The 27,410-nt window shown below is 33.9% G+C and overlaps 1 protein-coding gene across 1 annotated transcript; it reads right to left on the reverse strand.

Annotated features, from left to right (window-relative positions):
• Window positions 1–5,986: 5,986 nt before the first annotated feature.
• On the reverse strand, window positions 5,987–26,865 carry LOC143251735 (transcription factor LBX1-like). Its single transcript, XM_076502978.1, has 2 exons — window positions 26,847–26,865; window positions 5,987–8,430 (listed from the first exon to the last, which is right to left on the reverse strand). The coding sequence occupies exons 1-2, from the start codon at window positions 26,863–26,865 to the stop codon at window positions 8,087–8,089; spliced, it is 363 nt and encodes a 120-aa protein (XP_076359093.1). The 3' UTR covers window positions 5,987–8,086.
• Between the last annotated feature and the right edge of the window lie 545 nt (window positions 26,866–27,410).

A 27,410-nucleotide genomic window follows, 5' to 3' on the forward strand; every position in this document is an offset into this window, starting at 1 on the left:
CCGTAGTAAAATTTCTACGGAATACCTTGCGTGCCTTTTGCGTGAGTAAAATGTTTGGTTAAAACTGAGCAGTTTTTTTAATAACTGTACACATGTGGCTTATATTTAGACCAAATTTGACACCTAATTGTAAGTTGTAACGTTTACCAAATTTGAAAAACAAATCCATGAAAGTATGTAAGTGTGTTTCTCTATCAACTAAAATTTCTGTATATTCGACGTGAAAACAGAAGAAACTTTAGTGTCTGTGGTTATACTAATCTATTATTTTGTCCTGAACTTTAAAATTAGACGCAGGTATACTATCTTACTAATAGATGTTTGACAGCTCAAAACGTTGTTTTATAGTATAAGGTTGGATATATCTACTTTTTGAAATCAGTCAGTCTCTACTTAGACATTATAGTTTATGACAACAAAACGTAAAACATTAATCTCATATTATTACAAACAAAACGAAAATGAAATAGTATTGAGTGCAGTTTTCCAGGTATTGGTAAAAGGTATATTCTAATTGAAGAGTTTTTATTATTTGTTATTTTATTATTTCATATTATCTCTGAACTTGCATTTTATACTGAAACACAGTAAAACATATACACAACATACAGTAACAGTAGATTGAGCTTTCAACAGTTAGAGAAGAATACGGGTTTCTTTATGTCGTGTAGAGTTTTTAAGCAAAGCAACATAAAATTCACCCTGGTTTTAAGTGATAGACTAGAGGGAAGGCAGCTGGTCTACAGCACCAACCGCAAAATTGTAAGCTCTGTTTATCTGGCCAAATTATGTGATTTCACCCGTACTCTTATATGTAGTGTACTCACAGCCCTAAACTGTGCAAAACGTTTAGCACCAACTGAACACAATCCACGAACTCTCGAAAATACAGTCTAGAGAAACCATTAATCATTAGGCCAAACCACCTGGAAGAAAACAAATATTTCAATTTGCGTTTGAGAATTAAAATAAGGAATGTATCCTTCAGTTGCAATTTTAAAACTAAATCCCCTAAATCAGGTGAATGCATAAATCACAGTCGTGTTTATGTGAAACAGTAACTTTTTTCCAAGGCACTGTTAACGGGAAGTAATTTATTTTATTTACATCCAAGCAAGGGACGTTTTCTTCATTTTTAAATACTTTAAATATTTGGGAGGAAATACTGGGGTATATTCAAAGTACAGTTTTGCAAGATTCGTGAATTCTCGTAGAAATGTATTTTGAGTCTTAGAATATAAAAATCAAGGTCATTGAAATGTTAGCCTGTAGCTGAGTCACTGGTAATAAAATATAAGGCTAAACCAATCTTTAAGAAAACGATATACAAACCTCTTGTTTTCATGTATTTCATATTTGAAAATATTCGATATATTTATTTATTATTTCTGTGTTTCATTAGTTGGTTAAGAAACCTTTCTTACTAAATAGACATATCATCACATATGCATACAGAGGTGGTGGGGGTTATAGCCCTGAGATAAACGTGAGGCACTGAGCGCAAACTTCATGTTTTAACGCTTTTATTCATAGAACAAGTGCAATGTATCCGATTTTTGGTCATCAATATTCAAAATGTTTGTACTGAGCAATATTACCCCTGTGGTCAATGGCCAAAGATCACGTGATGTTATACAGTGAAACTAAAAACATTCTCTTCTTAATATTCTAGTTTTCAGTTTTCTTTACAGGAAATTAAACAAACCTTAACCTATTTAGCTCATATACTTCAATTAAAAGTAATATATCAAAACTTTAGCGGTGGAACGTCAGCTCTGTTTTGAACACAATACAACATAAGTCTGTTCATGTTCACCTTTGCACACGTGATGAATTAATGTAACATTGTGGAAACTTAATGGCAGAGCTTTAATCTTGATGAAACATTCGATTGTCCAAGTCTGCAGTCATTTTGTGTGTGTGTGTTTGGCGCCATTTAAAAAAAAACAAACATGTTTATTATTACTGTATAGTGAATTTGTCAAAGAATACCAATAATCTATTATTACTGTACCACAATATGTGTAATTTGTCCGACAGAATATGAGACTCGTAATCCGAGGGTCGCGGGTTCGCGCCGCGTCGCGCTTATTATCTCGCCCTACAAATAATGTGACGGTCAATCCCATGCTCGTGTTACTTATAGATTCATGAGCTGCGTCATAACAATATAAATTTAACGTGCCTAAATTAAAGAAAAGCACAGATGGAAATCGATTACTAGGAAGTCAGTGGATAAAACTGATGGTTGAGTTGGTATAGATTATTATTAATATAACGCCTAGAATAAAACTTTGTGGAAAGGATTATATTATATTATATTATATTATCCTTGGCGCGTATAGATTATTAAATGTTACGCACATTCTGGTTTGTCAGGAAATGGTTTATTTATTGTTAAGCACAAGGATACACAATAAACTACTTTTGCTCTACCCACCACAGGTATCGAAAGCAGATATTTCGAAAGAAAAGCCTTTAGGCTTAACGCTGAACTACCAGAGGGCAGCAAACTATTTGAATTCTAGAGGATTAAATAGTGTTTGGCATAAGTCAGTAGAGAGGTCCGGCTTCTCTAGTACAAAATAGTAAAGGTATAAATTCTTAGTGAAACATCACAAATTAAATAAAGTAGCGACATTGGAACATATCAATAATTAATATGCTCTAATCCAAGTATAGCCGAAGAGAGATATGTAGCTATAATTATTAAAACATCGAAGGCTCAAGAAACATGATAGTATTTCACAATTATATGTTGACTGCTCCATTTAATCGCAGATTGAGCTTCGAAATTGGCTCGGCACGGTCAAGTGGATTAAGGCGTTCGACTCGTAATACAAGAGTCGCGGGTTTGAATCCCGGTCGCACCAAACATGCTCGCCCTTTCAGCCGTGGGGCGTTATAACGTGACGGTCAATCCAACTATTCGTTGGTAAAAAAAGTAATCCATGAGTTGGCGGTTGGTGGTGATGACTAGCTGCCTTACACTGTTAAATTAGGGATGGTTAGCGCAGTTAGCCCTCGACTAGCTTTGCGCGAAATTCAAAACAAACAAACAAAAGCTTCAAAAATAGCAAAAATAGATACTTATGGACATTGTTCCAAGTTAGGCAAGCATTATTAAGTACACAATGTCTAAAAGTTAAACTTATATTCAAAAGCATTTATTTTGGTCGTTAGTTTAAGCATACTGTGCATCATGTGTGAGCTAGGCAGAGTATCACGGACTAAAAGTGATGTTTATTTAATTACCTATATTTAGTAGTTAACGGATGTCTAATTCTATCACTTAATTCAACTGGTATAATCTCGAAGCTCCAGTCTTGATCATTTGAACTGTATTTAGATACGTGCGGCAACGTATTAGGTCAGTAACTTAATATCAGCTGGATGTTTTGTTTGCTTTCAGATTTTAACTATTTTTTTCAGGAATATCTGCGCTAGCCATCTATAATTTTACATTGATAGACTATGTAGAAGACAGTCTGTCCACAGCAATTACGACAAACTCTTGAGTTTCTGATGTCTAACTGAATAAACAGAAATGTGATCACCATCTTTATAATATATTCAAAGTCATCACCTTCATGGCACACCCAGTCATCATCTTTATGATACACCCAAAGTCATCATCTTTATAACACACCCACAATCATCATATTTATAATACACCCACTGTCATCATCTTTATAACACACCCAAAGTCATCATCATTATAACACCCCAAAGTCATTATCTTTACACCCCAAAGTCATTATCTTTATAATACACCCAAAGTCACCATCTTTATAACACACTCACAGTCATCATTTATATAATACACTCGCAGTTATCATCTTTATAATACACCCAAAGTCATCATATTTTTAACACATCCACCGTCATCATCTTTATAACACACCCAGGTCATCATTTATATATCACACCCACAGTCATCATCGTTATAATACACCCAAAGTCATCATCTTCATGACACACAAACAGTCATCATATTTGTAACACACCTACAGTTATCATCTCTATAATACACCCGCAGTCATCATATTTGTAACACACCTACAGTTATCATTTTCATAAAACACCCACAGTCATCATCTCTATAACACACCCAAAGTCATCATCATCATAACACCCCCGTAGTCATCATTTTTATGATACACCCAAAGTCATCATCTTTATAATACACCCAGAGTAATTATATTTTAACACACACACCGTCATCATCTTTATGACACACCCACTGTCATCATCTTTATGACACACCCACAGTCATCATCTTTATATTACACACAAAGTCGTTGATTTATAACATACCCACAGCCATATGAGGCACAACGAAAGTAAAAACCGACATTTAGTATAGTTTGTTGTTGTTGTTTTGAATTAAGCACGAAGCTACACAATGGACTATCTGTGCTACCATACCACGGGTATCGAAACTCGGTTTTTAGCGTTGTAAATCTGCAGTCATACCGCTGAGCCACTGGGGGGCGTAGTATAGTTTAACACTGTTTGTTATATTAAACGAAAGTAATAAGCAAGCGATACTCAGCGGAGTTTAATACTGTTTGTTATCTGAAACAAAGTGAAAATCAAGCGACACTTAGTGGAGTTTAATATGCCCTGTAACGAAAGTTTAATACCAGGTGAAGCCAAGCGTTTAAATTCATGGCGTATTTCAAGATTTAAAAAAACGCTTAGTGTGTGTTTTCTTATAGCAAAGCCACATCGGGCTATCTGCTGAGTCCACCGAAGGGAATCGTACCCCTGATTTTAGCATTGTAAATCCGTAGAGTTGCCTCTGTACCAGCGGGAGACAAAACGCTTACTGTAGGAAAGTTATTTGTAAATTCACTAGTTTAACTAATAGTATACAGCTATAAAAACAATAATACATAGGTGGGTATACCCCATGAGAGTGTATATGGAGATTTGTGTCTTTCTTATATCAGTGATAACAACAAGACTTATTCTTGTACTCAGATCAATGTGAGCATGGAAAGTGATGTTTCAATGATATACTTGATTTCTCTATTAACGACCTAAAATAATCAAAGTTTGCCTAGATTCTGTCTTTAAAATATAGTATTTAATATAGTATGATTACACTATTCTATTGTTATTATTTCGCTGATTCTTGTAAAATTTATCATGACTTTAAATTTTAACCTAATAATATTTTATTCATAAGTTTGAGAAAAACAATCGTGACACCAGTGTGTTATATTTATAACAGTTTTCCATACTTTCATTTAATTTGAAATTGTCTAGTTTTATAACTTTTACTTCTTTGTTTTGTCTCTTATTCGTATATCACATTTTCCCCTGAAACATGTTAATTGTCTAACGATCGTTTGGCGGATTCCTCCAGATAAACGTATTTTTTCTTGTAACGCTGTTTAAAATTCTCCAACTTTACCTTATTTACAACATTTTTATTTAAAACTTTACATAGTTTTGTCTTTTGAGTCTTTAGGTTTTATGAGTTCAGTTTATTTCAGTTAATAATAAACCAGTAAAATAACAAAGCTGAATAAACGACATTGTTTCGATATGAGAAAAAGTCAGTTTAAACTTGGTTTTACATAAGATGTTTGTATTGAGTTTCGAAAACAACAACAACAAACGAATAGATCAATGGTTGGCCTTTAAGTGGTGAGATGTTTGGGTTTAGGCCTAGCGAGAAACCACAAACTGTGTAATAAGTATGTTTTATTTCTTTAGGTTAACAGTTATAGACTTAAGATATATTTACACATGACAACAAACAGTAGAATACTAACATATACATTTACTTTTAAGAATAATAAATGGACGAACTAACTGTTACTCTAAATAAAACTCCAACAAAACTATTTGAGCCTTTCTAGGCCTGACTTTTTTTATTTTAACTTAAAAAGTTTTTCTTGACTCATTACATATTTGAGGGAAAATTTAAAACATTGCGAATAGAAATTGTTTCAATTTTGTTTTTTTTGTGGCTTTCAGTTACTAAACTTACACAGCTTCCATAACAACTCATGTATCAGAAATCAGTATATGTCAAATCACAGATCTTCGTTTAGGAAAATACCATTTAGATTCCTAAACGTTTATTGTAAAAGTACAATCACCAAAACAGGTGGGTGATATTTAGCGATGCTCAGGAAAACTGAAAATAAGAATAATATAAATATAATCTTTTTTTTTTAAACTAAAGTTAGTAATTACATATATTTTATATGATATGATCATTCTAAAGCTCCTATAAGTTTTATAAATAAATAGTCTCAAAGTAAAGACAAACTCTAAGCAATGAGATTAAAATGGCGTCTCTGGCGTAACTGCGTATTGACTAAGTATAGTCAACAGCACGTACTGGAATTCCATAAGCATCGTATCTAGCGTGCTTTAAGTTTCTTTGAGTATCGTCACTAGTGTGAACTTAAGTTTCTCCGAATGTCATCAGTAGTGTGTTTTAAGTCTCTCTGGGTGTCGTCACTAAAGTGACTGGATTTTTCAAACACCATTACTTGCGTGACTTCATATTCTCTAAGTGTCGACACTGGCATTACTTCAATTTCTTTAACCTTCGTCACTAGCGTGATTTCGTGTTTATTAAGTATTGGCACTGGCGTGACTTCGTTTTCTTTAAATATCGTTACTAAGTCACTTATGGATCGTGTAAGTGTCGCCACTGGCATGATTTCAGATCCTCTAAGCATTGCCACTAGCGTGACTTCGAACTTTTGAAGGTCGTCACTAACATTATTTCAATTTCTCTAAGTGTCGTCGCTAGGACTACTACAAATTTCCTAACTTTGCCATGAGGCTGAATTCAGATTCACAAAGTTTCGTCACTGTTGTGACTTCGGTTCTCAAAGGCAAGTGACGATAAAAACGTTTAAGCCTGTAGTTTAAGATTTTTAAAATAAAGTTATGGAAAATTCATATAAAAGAAGTTAGCATTTTCTTTATCATACATAAAGCAACTTTAAATTAATCTATCTGATTATGCTTTTCATACTCTATAATTTATAGAAGTGAATCATTTGAGAAAAAGAATAGATTTTCGTTGTACTCGCTAACACACATCACTTATTTTTATAGTTGTAAATATAAAACACAATCATTTGAAATGCTAACATATTAAATTGAAAGAAAGCTTTTCAGTAATCATAGGACGGGATATAAAACTTTTATACAGTTATTTGTACTAAATATTTCAAGCTAATGTGTACTGGAACATAAACACTGGTATAAAACACATTTTTATTTCACATTCTAGAAGAAATTAAGAAGGAACGATTCTTGATGAACATTTACTAGAACATAAACAATGGTGTGTAATACACCAGCTTATGTGTACTAGAACATAAACATTGGTATATAACACATCAGTTTATGTGTACTAGAACATAAACACTGGTATATAACACATCAGTTTATGTGTACTAGAACATAAACACTGGTATATAACACATCAGTTTATGTGTACTAGAACATAAACACTGGTATATAACACATCATTTTATGTGTACTAGGACATAAACACTGGTATATAACATCAGTTTATGTGTACTAGAACGTAAAGACTGGTATACAACACATCCGTTTATGTGTACTAGAATATAAGCACTGGTATACAACACATCAGTTCACGTGTGTAGATTAGAACAGAAACAGTGATATGTAACACACCAACTTATGTGTACTAGAACATAAACACTGGTATATAACAGATCGGTTCATGTGTATATACTAAAACGTACGTGGTGTGTAACACACCAGCTTATGTAAATAGAACATAAGCAATTGCATATAACACATCTTTATTTCGAATTCGAGACGAAACCGATCAGGTGAGATTCTTAATAAACCTTTGCGTACAAACTTGAGAAGAAAACATTAGTTTACAATATCTTTCCAGGAACTAGATACGACATGCCTATACATCGTGTAACATTTTGTTCTAAGTTACTAATTAAATAACGTAGCGAGATTGCTACATTACATGCGTGTAAATAAATTTGTATATTTATTTATATATTTACAGGAGTATCACCCACGTTGTTATTGATTTATACGCTGTGTAAATGAGTTTTCAATCTTGATTCTTGCGCATGTCAGATTTTTCCAGAAGTCTAAAATCCTGAATGTTATTTAAGATGATAGTTTCCATCTTCACAGTTTCGACATCTTTCTTCAGTTCTTCCATATCTCGTTTCAACTTGGCGCGCCTGTTCTGAAACCACGTGATCACTTGGGCATTTGTTAGGCGTAGACGCTGAGCGATCTCGTCTCTGTCTGCAGGAGATAGATATTTCTGGTACAAAAACCGTTTCTCGAGCTCAAAGATCTGCTGGTTAGTGAAAGCTGTCCGAGATTTCCTTTTCTTTTTCGGTTGTTGTCGAATGCTGAATAGATTGAGGTGGTCGTGACTTTCATCTGCAAAAAAACAGAAACAAACTCGTTAACAACAGAAGGTACAAGCCCTTGAACAAACACATTAACAGCTGAAGACACAAGTATTTGAAGAAACTCCTTAACGTTAACAACAGAAGGTACAAGCCCTTGAACAAACACATTAACAGCTGAAGACACAAGTATTTGAAGAAACTCCTTAACGTTAACAACAGAAGGTACAAGCCCTTGAACAAACACATTAACAGCTGAAGACACAAGTATTTGAAGAAACTCCTTAACGTTAACAACAGAAGGTACAAGTCCTTGAACAAACACATTAACAGCTGAAGACACAAGTATTTGAAGAAACTCCTTAACGTTAACAACAGAAGGTACAAGCCCTTGAACAAACACATTAACAGCTGAAGACACAAGTATTTGAAGAAACTCCTTAACGTTAACAACAGAAGGTACAAGCCCTTGAACAAACACATTAACAGCTGAAGACACAAGTATTTGAAGAAACTCCTTAACGTTAACAACAGAAGGTACAAGCCCTTCAACAAACACATTAACAGCTGAAGACACAAGTATTTGAAGAAACTCCTTAACGTTAACAACAGAAGGTACAAGCCCTTGAACAAACGCCCCTTCTACCATTCCCTACTAGGGGCTCAGCGGAAATTCTGACGGGTCAGACTGCTGTAAACCGGGTTTCGGTACTCATAGTGGTCATTATGTTGCTCTGTGCTTAGCAAGAAATAAGTAACACAGGCCTGCAGATTTGAATTTCATGAAAGTTATTTTTGGTTTAATAATGGAGTTTTCACAATACAGCTGCTCAGATTTCGAAAATAATATTCATTTTTTTATCGATGACGGTTTTTTTTTTTTTTTCAAATTGGGAAGAAAAACTTCTTATTTAGATCAAGTTATTATTTCATTTACCAATATGAACATTTGTTTATTATTATGTTTGGGTTCTAGAACGATCAGTAAGATTGGTCTATAGTAATCTATTGGCAGCGGTTGTCAACATTTTAAACATAACAAAGCGTGATCCGATTTCAACGAAAACGATTCACTTATGTAGTAGTGGATATGATGTTTTGTGAAAATATGTAGAGGAAATGACTATCATTTTCGGATTCAGCGTACAAGTATTACCGTAGAACATGTAAGAATTTCAAGACAATAAAACCATCGCAGACCTGTGTAATTAAACGAACCAGAGAAAACATTAGTATCAAAAGTTACAAGTACTTGAATAAGGACATGAACATGAACAAATAAGGTATAAGTATGTGAACATTAACGACTGAAGGTATAAGTATTTAAACAAACGCATGAACATTAACGACCGAAGATATAAATATTTAAACAAACAAGTTGTCATTAACAACAGAAGACAGAAGTTCTTAAATAAAGCTTGCCATAGAAACAGGACTTCGGCATTATTTTTATATTTCAAGAAATATTGACGGTGGTTTATGAAATAAGACTTTAGCAGACCAAGACTTGAATAACGAACATTGGAAAGAGATGGTTAACTTTAATTATGTTGCTCAGTGTGTAATAGTGTAAAACGGTACAAAATATCTTTTGATACTAGCATTTAAAGAGAACCAGTCAAGCCATTATGATCATATACAACCTACATAATTTCAACCAATATTGCGTAATTTTACTTGTTTTCCTCACTTCCAGATGGACATGTTGAGTTTTAGTTCGTGTATTTGGTACGTCCACTGAAACAATGTACTGATTTGTGTCTATAGTAGGATTACAACATTTATGTGTTGCCTTCTGTCCATAATAAATCCAGTTGCTATGTGCTGGTTTGTGTTTGTAACATATCTACCGTTTTAATATACTGGTACATGCTTATAATATGTCTATTATTTCTGTTGTTAATAAGACCTGCTGAGTGAAAGCATATAATAGTATATCAAGCATACTATATCTTATATCAAATAATGACGAAGATTTTTGAAAATATCTTGGCTCTATGGACGTAGTAGTTCGTTCGTGGTATGTTTGAAATTACCAGGGACATCCAGAAACAGGAATGTCGTCAATATTTGGTAAATTTAGAAAACAAGAAGTGAGATGAAATGTCGCCATAAAGTGAGAGAAGCCCAAAATTTGATGTACTGTGCCATCTGGAAAGTGCTAAGGATTTCTTGTAGGATAAACAGCTTTAATCAGGGTGGCTGAAATCAGAGGATAAAAAAATCTACTGTCACTATTCTGGGGCAGATATTTTAGTAATTGAGATTCTCTTTATATGTAAGCAACGTTTTAGACAACAGATGTTATGATGTGAATTGTATTAAGTTAATGAAATGCAATTTTTAACAATGTCACATCGCATCAGTATATGTAAAGACTTTTTTAACGCTGTTTTCTTTAATTTTCACATAATGTACTGGTTTGTATTGTTTGTATTTGAATTTCGCACAAAGCTACTCGAGGGCTATCTGTGCTAGCCGTCCCTAATTTAGCAGTGTAAGACTAGAGGGAAGGCAACTAGTCATCACCACCCACCGCCACCTCTTGGGCTACTCTTTTACCAACGAATAGTGGGATTGACCGTCACATTATACACCCCCACTGCTGGGAGGGCGAGCATGTTTAGCGCGACGCGGGCGCGAACCCGCGACCCTCGGATTACGAGTCGCACGCCTTACGCGCTAGGCCATGCCGGGCCACTGGTTTGTAATCAAGCATATCGTTAAAATATACCGGTTTGTGATCATAGCTAATAACATCATTATACACAGCGTTTTCAGTTTCAAGCCGTCGACTGAATTTTATAATTCATTGATTTTTTTTTACCATAACTATACTTTTGTCTTGGTGCACATGGAAAATTTACAAGTGTGACTTTTTTTTTTCATCTTGAAACAAAACTCATGAACAACAGTCAGCACAGTTGATATTTCTAGTGTGTAAAAAACTGCTAGTGAAGTATTCTTGGAATCATTAACTTCTACGTAAGAGACAGAGAGAAGGAATTTCAATTATATACATTAACAGATCAAAGGAGATAAAGTAAAATAAAGGTCCATTATTACTTGTTTCTTTGTAGGTGGCCAAAAGTAAGTGGAATAGATCAATCACATCGCGCGATGTTGAATAACAACCGAAAAAAAGAACAACACTGTCATTAGTTTATAATTTGGTCTCTTTTTATGATTAAACATGAACATATGATTCATATAAATTAAACTCCTTCATTATCTAGAACAAAATCACAACTCCTCGTGGAAATATGTACGCATAAACAACAAAGACTGAGGACATGTAAATATTGCCAGCGTAAGGACATACTTTCAGTTAGGGAGTTGCTACACGACGAGTACTCATGTGATACTTTAACTAACTCAAAGAAAAACTATTTAGAAATTTTATTCTACTAATGTGTCGCTGCGGAAATAACAAAACAACGTATTTGTAAAAAAAAAATAAAATCTAGAAAGATGATTTCTACAGTTCCATTTTAAATCATGCCGGTCTTTTGTTGTTGAAATTCAGAACTTTTGTTCCAGTTTTTGTATTGAGACCTAATAATTTCATATCTATGTATATGTTGAGACCCAGTGTGCTTTATATTCCTATGTTTGTAATAACATCCAGTAATTTTGTTCTAGCGGTTTTATTGAAAACGTTTCACTGGTCTTACTGATTTACCGACATCACTCTAATATTTTGTTTATGTGAAAACATTTAAATGTTTTGTTCCTATGCTTTCATTAAAAGTGTTTTAATATTTTTGTTCCTGTATTTTTATTAAAAGCGTTTCAGTATTTTTGTTTCTGTTGTTTTATTGAAAGTGTTTTAGTATTTTTGTTTCTGTGGTTCTATTGAAAGTGTTTCAGTATTTTTGTTTCTGTGGTTCTATTGAAAGTGTTTCAGTATTTTTGTTTCTGTGGTTTTATTGAAAGTGTTTCAGTATTTTTGTTTCTGTGGTTTTATTGAAAGTGCTTCAGTATTTTTGTTTCTGTGGTTCTATTGAAAGTGTTTCAGTATTTTTGTTTCTGTGGTTTTATTGAAAGTGTTTCAGTATTTTTGTTTCTGTGGTTTTATTGAAAGTGCTTCAGTATTTGTGTTTCTGTGGTTTTATTGAAAGTGTTTCAGTATTTTTGTTTCTGTGGTTTTATTGAAAGTGTTTCAGTATTTGTGTTTCTGTGGTTTTATTGAAAGTGTTTCAGTATTTTTGTTTCCGTGGTTCTATTGAAAGTGTTTCAGTATTTTGTTCCTGTGTTATTTATTCCAGTGGTACTATTTTTCTTTTTTATTATGTTTCACGGTTATTGTTCCTGTGTACATCTAATTATTGCTCCACTTTAATAATTCCTTTTTTTTTTTTACGGTCATTCCATTATCACTGTTCTTCTATTCCTACTGAAAACATTCTAGTGTGGTTACTGCCGTACTTATAGAAGTATATTAACTTTTATTGCACTCCGTGTTGAATTTGTTCTCGTATTGTTGTCCATTCTAAACTTCCCGTGTTTCTTTTGAGATCTTTCCAGCAGTGTTGTTTCTTTGGTCGTCTTCAGTAAGTTGAAGTTTTACAGTTCCTTGATCATATCGATTGGTTTTAGTATCATTTACTCACTCTGATAACGCTGTTGTTCACTGAAACGATTCAAACATTTTCAGTTGTAAGTGAGAACGGCTATTTATGATTTTGTAGATACGTAACTGGTATATGGAGACAGTAGGTCAGCAACACAAGTGTGCTGACATAGGTAGGATTACTCATCATTTAATTAGCTTCTTATGGAAAGTTTAATACGTAATCTTTTTCTTTTCCAAAGGAAATATAATTAGTTTTATTAAACGATTTTGATGTGGGTTATGAGGTTAATGAAGAATAGGAACTTCTTGCCTAGACTTTTTCCAGGTATTTTGCATATCTTGTCAATTATGATTATAATTACAGGAATCAGTTTATTTAATACATTTTATGTGTTATACATATAAAAAACACCTTTTCTAAGACATATTGTTATATGATGATTGGTTTGAACATAGAGATTTGTATTTGTAACTTGTTTCTCAAATTATATGAAATAGTGTCTTAATTTCACCCATTCCAAAGTGAACAATTAGTTAAGTAAGACTGTTACGAGATGTATCTATGTAAAAAAAATATTTTATCTTTTATATTATGAAGACAAACTAGAATGTTTCTGTTTCTCATTAAAAAACAGAGAAGCAAACTAAATTATTGGCCGATTTATCATAAATAATTGTAATCCATAAATTTAAAAAATAGACACAACAACATAACAAACGTAGCCTTTCTCCAGTGTCTCTATGTGCGTATGAAAAATGCTCGATGAAGAACACAATATCCTTATAATGTAATTCAAGGGATCCCAGGACTCGGACATTCCTAAAGAGAGAAAGGAAACAGTGAAATGTAAGCCTAACATACGGTGTTTCAAACAAAATTACCTGACATGCAACAACAAATCTCTTTTCAAAATCATTGATGTGAAACGGCATAAAGTGGTGAAGAGCGACACCTGTCTAGAAACAGATCACGATGTGGTTGATAAATTACGAAGAGCGAATTTCATTCTTAGATTCCACATGTTATGAAAAACTTCTTGACTTGAAAATGATAGCATGTCTCTTAGAAACGGACATTGCATTAACACTTTTTTTTTTTCTTTTCATTTGAGTTGCATGAAATAGACAAATGTACCAATAAAGACACATAGTATACTTTTCTTTTCAACGTTATTCGTGTCCGAGGAAAACGAAAAAATAAACTTTAGAAAAGAGGTGTAGACAAACAATGGTCATCGAATTATTTCATCATTGTCGGATGAAAATATGCCAATCCTATACATTACAGGACCTTGACAAAGCTAGTCTTAATATTAATTATATTAGAAAAGGACATTAAAAACAACCTTAGTTAAGAAATTCTGTAACTTGCCTTCCTTGTTATCTACATTCTATATAAATAACTCACTGTATGTGCATACATACATGTAATGATGCTAACAAAAACAATTTGATTAACTCTCAGGAACTGGTGTAACAGTAGAACACGTGCAATATACTCCATTGCAGAATATTGAATTCACAGTCTTCGTGCTTGTTTGTTTGTTTTGGAATTTCGCACAAAGCTACTCGAGGGCTATCTGTGCTAGCCGTCCCTAATGTAACAGTGTAAGACTAGAGGGAAGGCAGCTAGTCATCACCACCCACCGCCACCTCTTGGGCTACTCTTTTACCAACGAATAGTGGGATTGACCGTCACATTATACACCCCCACGGCTGGGAGGGCGAGCATGTTTAGCGCGATGCGGGCGCGAACCCGCGACCCTCGGATTACGAGTCGCACGCCTTACGCGCTTGGCCATGCCAGGCCTTGTTTTTAATTAAGCACAAAGCTACACAAAGGGCTATATGTGCTCTGCCCACCACAAGTATCGAAACCCGGATTTTAGCTTTGTAAGTCCGCAGACATACCGCTGAGCCACTGGGGGGCGTCTTCGTGCAAAGATACACAAAGAAGATCTGCACCTGTAGTATCTATTCTCTAATTTAGTGGTAAGGCAGCTTTTCAATAACACTCACCGCCGACTTTTGGACTACTTTTGTCTTGTTGAATAATTCGATTTATATCACACCATTGGCCCCAGTGTTCGGAACGTGGTTTGAGGAAAACTGTCTTGATGTGAATCTCTGGATTCACAATCCGGGTTCGCTAACCAAACACCAACTTCGGCAAGAATCGAAACATTAATGTTATCTGGGCTAAAAACAACTCCACAGTCATCTATATTGATAAAAGCTGTTCTGCAGTATTCACTTATTAATCTAATTCCAGTTTCAGTTTGTTTAGTGAAAGATTATCAGTAATCTTAAAGTTCTAATTATATAGCCTGTAATAATGAACATCCGAACAGTGTTGTGTTTAATCAAGTAATATGTGGTAACATCGATATTCAGAACACCTTTAATAAATATATGTATACCGATAATTACATATAAGACATTTATGTCGATAAACAACCTTAGAATTCTGTAACTTTGGTATTTTCTCTGTCATATATCGAGTGTAAATTTATCGTTTTGAAACTAATAATACAAAGACATGTGGTATATATTCAGCTAAGTGGATAGTCACACATCATACTAAAATACAATTATATTAATAATAAAAACAAATCAATGAATGTTTCTAATGCTTATTATTTTATACGTTGTCCTGATGGGATCAACTTTCATTTCAAATTAAGTTGAAGAAAAAAACAGTCATATGCAGAAAAGATATATGATCAGGTAGACAGCTACAGTTGCTATTGGATCTAGATTAGTACCAGTGTCACAGTTTATATTCAACCAAGAGATGTATGATCAATTAGACAGAGTTGTTATGAAGCCCAGATTAGCAACGGGATCACGCCTTACGTTTAACCAATAGATATATGATCAGATAGACAGAGCTGCTATGGGCTCTGGATAAGCATCAGTATAAGTGTAACATCTTGTGTTTAATCTAAACTTATAACATCAAAGAGACAAATTTACTGTGTGAGCAAAATTAACACCAGTATCACACTTTTTGCTTAATGAAATGATATATAATCCAACAGAATGAGTTGCTCTATGACGCAGGTTATTCAATGAGAAGCTATATGATAAAGTAGACGGAGTTAATCTGAGGCCGAAATTAATATTAATTACATTTTGTGCTTAATGAAATGATATATAATCCAACAGAATGAGTTGCTATATGACGCAGGTTATTCAATAAGAAGCTATATGATAAGGTAGACGGAGATAATCTGAGGCCGAAATTAATATTAATTACATTTTGTGCTTAATGAAATGATATATAAATAGATAGACGGAGTAGCTCCAGGCGCGAGGTTACCGCCGGTATTATACTTTGCGTTTAAAAGAGAGGTCTATCATCTGATAAAGAGAGCTGCTATGGGACATAAAGTAGCAACAGGATAACTCTTTATATTTAACCAATAGATATATGATCTTATAGAAGGAGTTGCTATAGGACCGATATTAGCACAAGTATTACACTTTGTGTTTACTTAAATCATTCGACAAGTGGAGATGCTGTGAGACCTAGATTCGCACAAGTTTCATACTTTCTGTTTATGAAGATATATGCGATCAGGTACATGGAGTTGCTATTGGATCTAAATTAGCTCCACTATCATAATAAAGTGATATATGATCAGGTAGATGGAGTTGTTATGTTACCTAGATTACTAACAGTACAAAATTTGTGTGTGATTAAGAGATATTTGATCCGAAAAACGGTGTAGCTGTGGTGCCTGGTTGAGCGCCAATAACACGCTTTATATTTATTTAACCAATAGATATACGATCTGACAAACTAAGTTGATATGGTACCTAGATTGTTTAATCAGGTGATATACGATCTGACAAACAAAGTTGATATGATTTGGTTCGTTTTGAATTTCGCACAAAGCTACTCGAGGGTTGTCTGCACCAGCCGTCCCTAATTTTACAATGTAAGACTAGCGGGAAGGCAGCTAGTTATTACCACCCACTGCTAACTCTTGGGCTACTCCTTTACCAACGAATAGTTGGCTTGATCGTTACATTATAACATCCCCACGGCTGAAAGGGCGAGCATGTTTGGTGTGACGGGGTTTCTAATTCGCGACCCTCATATTACAAGTCGAGTTCTTTAACCACCTGGCCATGCCGGGCGAAGTTGATATGATGCTTAGACTGTATAATTAGATAATATACAATCTGACAGTTGGAGTTGCTATGACACCTTCATTAGCACAATTTTTGTTTAATCAAGAGATATGTGATCAGATATATGAAGTTGGAATGCAACCTGAATTAGCTCCTCCGTTACATATTCGGTTTAATCAAGTGACATACGATCAAATAGATGGAGTTTCTATGGGTCCTAGATTAGGATCATTGATAATTTTGATTTGATCAAGACGTATATGATCAGATAGATAGAGGTGTTTGGGATATAAATTAGTACCGGTATTATACTTTGTATTTAACCAATATATGTGGTCAGAAAGACGTTGTTGTTATCGGATCTAGATTAGTATCAGTATTACATATTGTTTTAGTCAACTCATATATATGATCAGATAGATGGAATCACTACAGGGCCTAGAATACCACCATTATCACATTTTGTCTTTATCACGTGATATCTGTTCCTAAAGACGGCGTTGCTATGGGACCTAGATTAGCACCAGTATTACACTTTTTGTGAATCAAGAGATGTATGATCAGATGGAAAAAGTTACTATAAAGCCTAGATTAGCACCAGTAGTACACTTTGTGTTTAATTAAATGATATGTGATCTGACAGGTGGAGATCTTATAAGACCTAGATTAGCACACTTTCACACATTGTGTTTATCAAGAGATATGTCATCAGATTCTATTTAGATCCCATATAAACTAAATTATTCCAATTTTTACACAATGAGTTTAATCAAGTAATATACTATAAGATGGATGAAGTAGCAATGTGACCTGTATTAGGATCGTTACGAAATTTGGGTTTAATCAGGAGTGTTGTCATGGGACCTCGATTAGTACCAGTGTCACACATTACTGGATATACAAGGCTGTTTAAGGTAAAAATTATTATTTAGTATATTTAATATTAAATGACTATTTAGTTTTCATAACAAGAGTGTTTAAGGTTAATTATTTTAAAAGCGATAGTTATGAAAAGTTTTATTACATAACTTGGTACGAATTATACGTTTAGTTTTTGGTTTGTTTGCTTGGAATACAGCACAAAGCTACACGATGGGCTATCTGGGCTGTAACATATTTACCGTCCTACGTTTATTTTAGTTCCTGCGCTTGTTTCTGTACAGTTTTATTTTTTTGCCGGTGACGTATATTGTTGGCTGTTTATTGCGCATGTCCCGCCTGTTCTGGAAATTTATAGAAAGTTCTTAAAAGTAAAAATCAACAATGTACTAGGTGTGTGTGTAATACTAATAATTAACAGAATTGCTGCCAAATGAACGTTTGTGAAACTCGCGTGATTTGTATGAAAGCAACGCGCCAAGACAAGATATTAGTATCATTACTGGTCACTTACAGCCATTGTGCTATACCCCTAGGAAGCTATGATTGTGATTAATAGGCATTAATTGGACAGGAACGTTTAAAGAGTTCGATTATTACAAACCATTAAAATTCTGACGTTAGAATTTTTACGAAGACATTAAATGTCATCATCGTCAAAAGTCAGCGGTGTGAGGCCAACCAAGCTAGCTAGCTTCAGCGAGTTGTGACAGTATCAACTGAGAATTAATTTGTATATCGTGGACCTGAATCGTTGATAAAATATTCAGTTCTAGACCAGATAGAAGACTTGTAAAAATATTGTATATAAACCATTATTTGTAATAACCACTAGTAATAACCATTATTATAAATTTTATTGTTTTAAGTTTGTATATTAAAATATAATTGTGTCAAAAATGGAAATTACTTGCATCAGTATCATTGGTAAATGACATAAACATAATACATATTAACATTTAATTAACTACTAAGCTCAAATTCAATTTCCAGTTATTTGAAATAGTAATAAGTAACATAATAAATTGAAGACTCATCCGAAATATATTATAACAGTATCTGTAACAGATATCTGTCCACAACTGGTTTCAAAACGTGGTTTCTAGTGGTGGAAGTTCACAAACGTACCGCTGTGCCACAAGGTAGCTGTAACAGGCTTTACTAATATTATTGACGTCGTCTTAATCGAAGTTTCCAAATTTTTCTAGTTATGTTTAATACTGTTGCTACTAGAGGGCTAGGATTGTTATTTGTTATTTTGAATTTCGCGCAAAGCTACTCAAGGGCTATCTGCACTAGAGGGCTAGGGATTTCTGTATTACTCTGTTGCGTGTTATATGCAAGAATAAATAGAAAAAGGCAAGTTAAATGAGAAAAAATTAGACATATCCAGACTGAGTGATTGGTAGTTTAGCCTTGACGAGTGACTTCTAAAGAAATTAAGTCGGAAAAATTAAGTCAATGAAAGTGAAGTTATACTGCGTGATTGTCAGTTTAACCGTAATAGGTGATATTTCAAAGTGAGTTTCACAGTTTAACAGAGATAAGGAGAATAATTTGTCTATTTGTCATAAGGTGTTCTGAAGTAATTGAACCCAATGATATGGACTTTGACGGAATGAAGACAATTATCTGAAGTTCTAGATAGAACTGTGGTAACCCACGGAGTAACGTAAGTGAATTTATCGCAGATTGTAGAGTAATAAACAGAGTAGAGAAAAATAATTATTTTTTTCTATTGGATTCTAAAATAACTGAATCACCATGTGTGGACCTTTGAAAATAAAGTATAATTATTTAGTGTTTTAAATACAGCTGTGGTATTTTATAGTGTGAAAACTTTTGTACATACGTTTGACTTGTTTTGAACATATATTATTATTTTAAAATAAGTGGATTGTGTGCTGTTCGTTTATTTCTTGAATTTGCCATTAAGAAGTCACAGACACCTACTGTAAAAGAATCTCAACTCCCATAAACTTGACACACTTTGTGCGTAATCAAGAGATGTATGATCAAATAAACGTAGTTGCTAATTGTTTAGTATGTGTTGAAAGCATTAAGAAAAACATATGATGAATGAGTGCTTGGGAGGATTCAAATCTGTTAATTAAAAAAACTATGTAGCTAATTTTGAAAGATAAATAATCTTTAATTTTATCATGTAAATAATAAACATAAAAATATATAATATCAGAGAGAACACCATGAAAAATATAAATTACCCGTTTTCAGTATTAGTTACAAATAAAAATGTGACTTTTACACAAGAAATGTACCATAAAAAGGATTTTATATGTCTTGTACTTGAACTATTATTTCTTCATTCCGGTTTTATATATGATTAATGATTGTATTCAGAGGTTATAAGTTTACTGGTTACGTAGAAGAGTATGACACACCAAAACGTTTTTAATAAAAATATTTTTCGCATAAGTTTGTAGAAAAAGTTACTAAGAATTATTTGAACAAATATTATGTACTTCTATGGTCAACAACAAAAATATATATTATTTATTCATATTAAGTATTTGAATTTCGCGCAAAGCTACACGAGGGCTACCTGCGCTAGCCGTCCCTCATTTAGCAGGATAAGCAGGAAAGGCAGCTGGGCATCACCATCCACTGCCAACTCTTGGGCTACTCTTTTACCAACGAATAGTGAGATTGGCCGTCACATTATAACGCTCCCACGGCTGAAAGGGCTAGCATGTTTCGTGTGACGGGAATTCGAACCCCCCAACCCTCAGATTACGAGTCGAATGCCTTAACCACCTGGCCACGCTGGTCCAATAAGACGATCTAAATGGATGTATTATGTTACCTTACATTGCTATATAAAACATGTAATTTGAAACTAACACGATTTGTTTCATACGAGTACATTTTTATTCACTTTTGCTGCGCGTGACAAATGTTTATTTTATCAATCCAAACAACAAGAAAAAATACATTTTGATTTAATGCACGTAATTTGAAAATGACACGATTTGTTTCACAGAAGACACAATTTTCTTTGTGGATATAATCAACCGCAACCAAAGCTTTATATTCAAATGATTCTCTGAACTTATGACATGAAGTGAAAATATAACAATATGTCATCACTCACCGTGAAATGTGTCACACACAATAGTGGGTGACGCTATTTATATCGTTTGTTTGTTTTTTGTTTTTTTGGAATTTCGCACAAAGTTACTCGAGGGCTATCTGTGCTAGCCGTCCCTAATTTAGCAGTGTAAGACTAGATGGAAGGCAGCTAGTCATCACCACCCACCGCCAACTCTTGGGCTACTTTTTATCAATGAATAGTGGGATTGACCGTAACATTATAACGCCCTCACGGCTGAAAGGGCGAACATGTTTGGTGCGACGGGGATTCGAACCCGCGACCCTTAGATTACGAAGCGCACGCCTTAACGCGCTAGGCCATGCCAGGCCAGCTATTTATATCATTAAATTGCTTAAACAATAAATGTTATAATGTCAACCAGATGAAGTTGATAAGTGTAATCTTTATCAGTTTTTATACATTTACAAATCTGGATTAGGGTAGGGATTATGACACAATATTGATTAATTATTTATTTTTATTCATTATTTTTATATTATTTGTTATTTAGGTTAGTTTTATTCCTTATTAAAAATAACTAGCTATCAGGTTTGTAATTATGTGTAGGCAGAATTCTTTACAGTAAGTATTTTTGAGTTCTTGTCGATAAATCGGACATCACACAATTCACTAGATGTAAAATAATATATTCAAAATAAGTTAAACATGTATGTATAAATCTACGTTACACAATTAATTACCACAATCGTATTCAGAGCTTTTAATAATCGTCTTTTTTCGTCAAGAGTTCACAGAAGCTAGCTAAGTAACTTTAGAATAAAATTGAAAAGACGAATTGTTCTTCTATATTCTGTTATTACAATATATTACAATAAATATATGATTATTACACTTTAAAGGCCGCTACTATACACTTCTTATGGCTAAACTTGCAAACACATTCTTGATCTATTTTACTATAATTCTTACTAATATTATCTAAATTACTTTCATGTTCACTGACTAACTTACTAGCACAAACTTGGTCGCTTATGCAGATATTGCCCGACAGAAGTCTGAAACGTTTTATAAACTACAAAATGTTATGATGTACTGATACTCACTTAAAGGTTAATTCAGAACAACTGACCCACAGAACAAATGATTCAGGAATAGTTATATAAGCAAACTTATCATAACTATTAGTTCTAAAATAACTTACTTTGACACTCACACAGCATACATTAAGTATTGCTCTCCTATTAAACTTAATATGAGCAGTTGTTTTATCTAATAACAAGCCCCTCTTCAAGCAAAATATTCATAACATATTTATAGTATACTGCTGTGTAAAAGTGTTATAACAAGAGAATATTTTATCATTATTTCCAATTTATTGAACTAATTCTTACATATCGTTACAGAATGTAAGTTTCAACACTATGGTAATGCTTTACTGATTCCAGTTGGCAAATGAACGAGAAAGGGTGAGATTTTAAATTATCATATACTTATACCAAGAGCACGTCATAATGAGTCTACTATACTGAAAAAATCGATCAAACTTAGGATCTGAAATAACAATCATAATATCCCATGCAGTGTCTTAACTATATAGAAAGAACCTAGCATATGGCACAGGTACATGCTAGAAGAAATAAATTTAATAGAATTCCACAAATAAACCTTAACAAAAACAGTGTTTATCACCATATAAAATGTTTGGTATGTCGTTGTCCAAAAAGCATAGAGAACTGTCAGTAGAACAGAGACCTTCCATAAAAGATTTGTAATACTGGTTGAACTTTTTGACAAATTGCTGCAAACGTGAAATGCTCCCCAAACACTGTCAAGTGCATCACAGGTCGTGAAATTGAAATTAGGAAACAGAGAGGCAGAACACATAAAATCAATGATACTGATGTTAATTTCTTCGTTTGTGCAGACTTAGGAACAGAAAGAAGACTGTCACTGATCTCAACCATGAGATAAACGACCATGTACCAAGTAACAGAAAAGTGTTCAGACACATAGCATCAAGAATTCTGTCTCAAAGAGAATGGAATGTTTGGTCGTATATCAGTCAAAAGAACTCTACTTCATCCTCCAAATATTGTAAGTATACTGAAATTTTCTAAAAACTACAAGAACTGGGCTGTTGATGATTGGAAAAAGGTGTTATGGACGGATGAGTCCAAGTTTGAAATATTTGGTTCAAAGCAGAATAAAGGTGAAAAATACCTCAATGATTAGCACCTACCATTATACATGAGGAAAGGAGGCAGTATGATGGCTTGGGGTGTTTTTCTGCTGAAACAATATGAGATATATGGATACTAGATGGAAGAATGGACCAGCACAGGTACCAGTAGATAATAACTAATCAATGGACCAGCACAGGTACCAGCAGATAATAACTAATCAATGGACCAGCACAGGTACCAGCAGATAATAACTAATCAATGGACCAGCACAGGTACCAGCAGATAATAACTAATCAATGGACCAGCACAGGTACCAGCAGATAATAACTAATCAATGGACCAGCACAGGTACCAGTAGATAATAACTAATCAATGGACCAGCACAGGTACCAGCAGATAATAACTAATCAATGGACCAGCACAGGTACCAGCAGATGATAACTAATCCTTTATGGTATAACAAGTGGTTTACAAATTATTGGTAAAGGATTCTACTAGTAAAACGATAATGACCCCAAATAATTATCCAACCTATGTAAAAAGTACTAAGCGAAGCAAAAGTCTGCTGGAGTCAATCAAATGATGCAAAGATTCCCACAGACCCCTGATTTCAATCCTCTTAAGCAGATCTAGGATTTTTTAGATCAAACATTTATGGGTGTATATTAGAGACATTTGGAGTAAAATACCAAAGGAAACTTTAATTAAGGATATTGCGAGAATGCCTGAAATACTGTCTACCGTTATTAAAGTAACACAAAATATTAACTGTTTGTTAATCTCAAGCACTTCTACTGAGTTTCTATGGTACTTAATATGAAGATTAATAAAATTTTGATGTTTAACCTGTTTTAATCTTCAATTGTTCATTGAAAGTATCCTAAAATCTAATTTCTGATTTTGTCCTCTCACTTTTGCACAATACTGTATCTTAACACTTGGCCATGTCAGTCCATCTTGTGAAGCATCACTGTAAACGTTCCGCAAACTGAAATATTGTTTCTCCAGTGTCAGTTTTAACTTCTTTAAATTTCTGATGAAAACCTTTCTCAGTAAGTTCACAGTGTTTTGCCCTCCCCAGTGGCATTGTGGTATGTCTTTGGACTTTCAACGTTATAAACTGAGTTTCGATACCAGTCTTGAGCAGAGCACAGATAGCCCATTGTGTTGATATGTGTTTAACTAAAAACAAACAAAGAAGCAAAAGAAGCAGTCATAGTTATTTCAGCAATGCCAACTGTAACTTATCATAGTCCATTGAATCTTTTGAAGTCATATCTGCATACACTTGTATTTTCCTGTCAGAACTGAGCTGAGACAGATTTCATGCTTGTCAAATTAAGCACTTTTGTCATCTTTCTGTTCATCACATTCCGGCAGATTGGGTCGACTGGCTCTGACTCCAATGTCATTCTTCTGTCCTTCATCTTTCTGTTGGCTGAACTTTGCAATCTCAATTTGTACTTTTATTCTATCTAGTTCTAGTCTTACCTCTCTCTCCTTTGATTCTTTCTCAATTTGTGTTTTTATTCCTCTATTTCCAGTCTCTCTTTTGTGACATTTTCTTCTTTCTCTATTTCTATTCTTGTCTTTTCTTCCTCACTTCTCTGTTGATACTATTCTCTCTTCAATTATTATACTAAAAACAACACTTTTACATTACTGTATTTGAGCCCAACTCACTCATTTATCAAAATCAGTGGGCATAGTTATATAGCCACTACTACAGCTGTGCGTTTATAGGCCTGTTTGTGCTGTTGTTCACCTCTCCTTCCACCACCGTTTACCACTATATAATCCTGGCTGGTTTGCCAGTATCAGATTTTAAGTATGTGTGGATAGGATTCTTTACAGTAGGTGTCTGTGAGTTGTTGGTTATAAATGTCAACAGTAAATGGGCAGCACACAGTCTAATTGTTTTAAAATAATATATTCAAAATAAGTGAAACGTACACACAAATGTTCGTTATACAATTAATCATCACAGTTCTATCCAGAGCTTTTAATCAACAGCTCATCCAGGTTGGTTCAGTTACTTTAAAACTCAACTGACAAGATGGATTATTATTCTCTAGTCTGTTATTCGAATAAAATATGCAATTATTACACTTTAAAAGTTGCCACTATGCACTGTTTATGGCTGAACTTAATATAGCCTAACTCTATTTAATTGTCTCTCAGTAACATTAACTTTCACCCTCACTGAGTTACTTGCAGAAACTTGGTCGTCTATATAGAAACTACCCGACTGAGGTTTAGGACGTTCTAAAAATACGAGACGCTAAGAAGTAACGATACTTACTAAAAGGAACGAGAAGATTTTATAAGGTAACATGTCGTTAATTCATAACAACTGAATATACAACAAATGATTCATAAACAATTACCTAAGTAAACTTACCACACGTAACGCTTATAAAAATAACTTACTTCAATGCTCAAACAATATACGTTAAATAATACTCTCGTATTAATTTTTTTTTAATTTCGTGCAAAGCTACTCGAGGGCTATCTGCGTTAGCCGTTTCTAATTTTGCAGTGCAAGACAAGAGGGAAGTCAGCTTGTCATCACCATCCACCGCCAACTCTTGGGCTACTTTTTTTATCAATGAATAGTGGGATTGATCGTAACATTATAACGCCCTCACGGCTGAAAGGGCGAGCATGTTTGGTGCGACGGGGATTCGAACCCGCGACCCTCAGATTACGAGTCGAACGCCTTAACCCACTTGGCCATACCAGGCCTCAAATTTAAAGTAAACTGTCATGTATCTAATATTGGCCAATCAACAAACTAGTAAAATAATCAGAAAAACATATTTTATTTTCTTCTGCTTCTTGTATATTTCATTAATTAAAAAAAAAGCTTTATTTTTAAATGGTTCGACAAACGCGATCACTTTTTGTTCGCTTTTATCGTGTTACACGTATATTTTATTAATTAAAAAAAGCTTTATTTTTAAATGGTTCGACAAACGCGATCACTTTTTGTTCGCTTTTATCGTGTTACACGTATATTTTATTAATTAAAAAAAGCTTTATTTTAAATGGTTCGACAAACGCGATCACTTTTGTTCGCTTTATCGTGTTACACGTATATTTTATTAATTAAAAAAAGCTTTATTTTAAATGGTTCGACAAACGCGATCACTTTTGTTCGCTTTTATCGTGTTACACGTATATTTTATTAATTAAAAAAAAGCTTTATTTTTAAATGGTTCGACAAACGCGATCACTTTTTGTTCGCTTTTATCGTGTTACACGTATATTTTATTAATTAAAAAAAAGCTTTATTTTAAATGGTTCGACAAACGCGATCACTTTTGTTCGTTTGTATCGTGTTACACGTATATTTTATTAATTAAAAAAAAGCTTTATTTTTAAATGGTTCGACAAACGCGATCACTTTTTGTTCGCTTTTATCGTGTTACACGTATATTTTATTAATTAAAACTGTTAAGAAAAAGTAAAGAATTTCATAATAGAAGTTGTTTATTTATGTTTTTATTCCAGTCTTTATTCTGGTAAGAAACTTGATGATCACTAGCCTATAGCTAATGAAAAGAAAACACAGAGTCCGCGTACATTCCACTCACGCAGCTGTCCAGGATCCATGAAACTGGAAATGAGTCGACGATGGCCTAAAGTTTGATGGAATTTGCTGGGCGTATGCAGTTTCAACAAAGAAAGGTCACATCCTCATATGATTAAAGCTGTTTTCCAAGGATGTTCCGGGTCTTGCCTTTTACCCGATTTTCCGTTTACTTTCTTGGACTAAAATGGCACCTAACGGAACTAATTACCCCCAGAAAGAGCTTTATTGGCCAAGCACATCCTGGCAGTCCCTTTTTATATTGTATCTGTTGTCAACACTACCCCATCGGCTCCCAACTGTCTCTTCTCCGTCAACTGAATTCTGTCGCCGGCGGAGGTAACCACAATTTCCGCTTGTCCAGTACCTCCAGTGGTAATGGCATTGAACATTGAACTTCTGGTGTGACAAATGCGTTTTTATTACGATTCATTGAAAGCCTAGTGATTCGGTTATCAGCGACTTGAAGTTTATATCTGGTATATAACACATAACATACAACTAAGTATATCCTTACTTGATTTCTGTCTCTTACCACAGAAAACATCTATTTTGTTTGGTTCCAGAT

This window comes from Tachypleus tridentatus, chromosome 6 (genome assembly GCF_004210375.1).
Source record: "Tachypleus tridentatus isolate NWPU-2018 chromosome 6, ASM421037v1, whole genome shotgun sequence".
Classification (NCBI taxonomy): domain Eukaryota; kingdom Metazoa; phylum Arthropoda; class Merostomata; order Xiphosura; family Limulidae; genus Tachypleus; species Tachypleus tridentatus.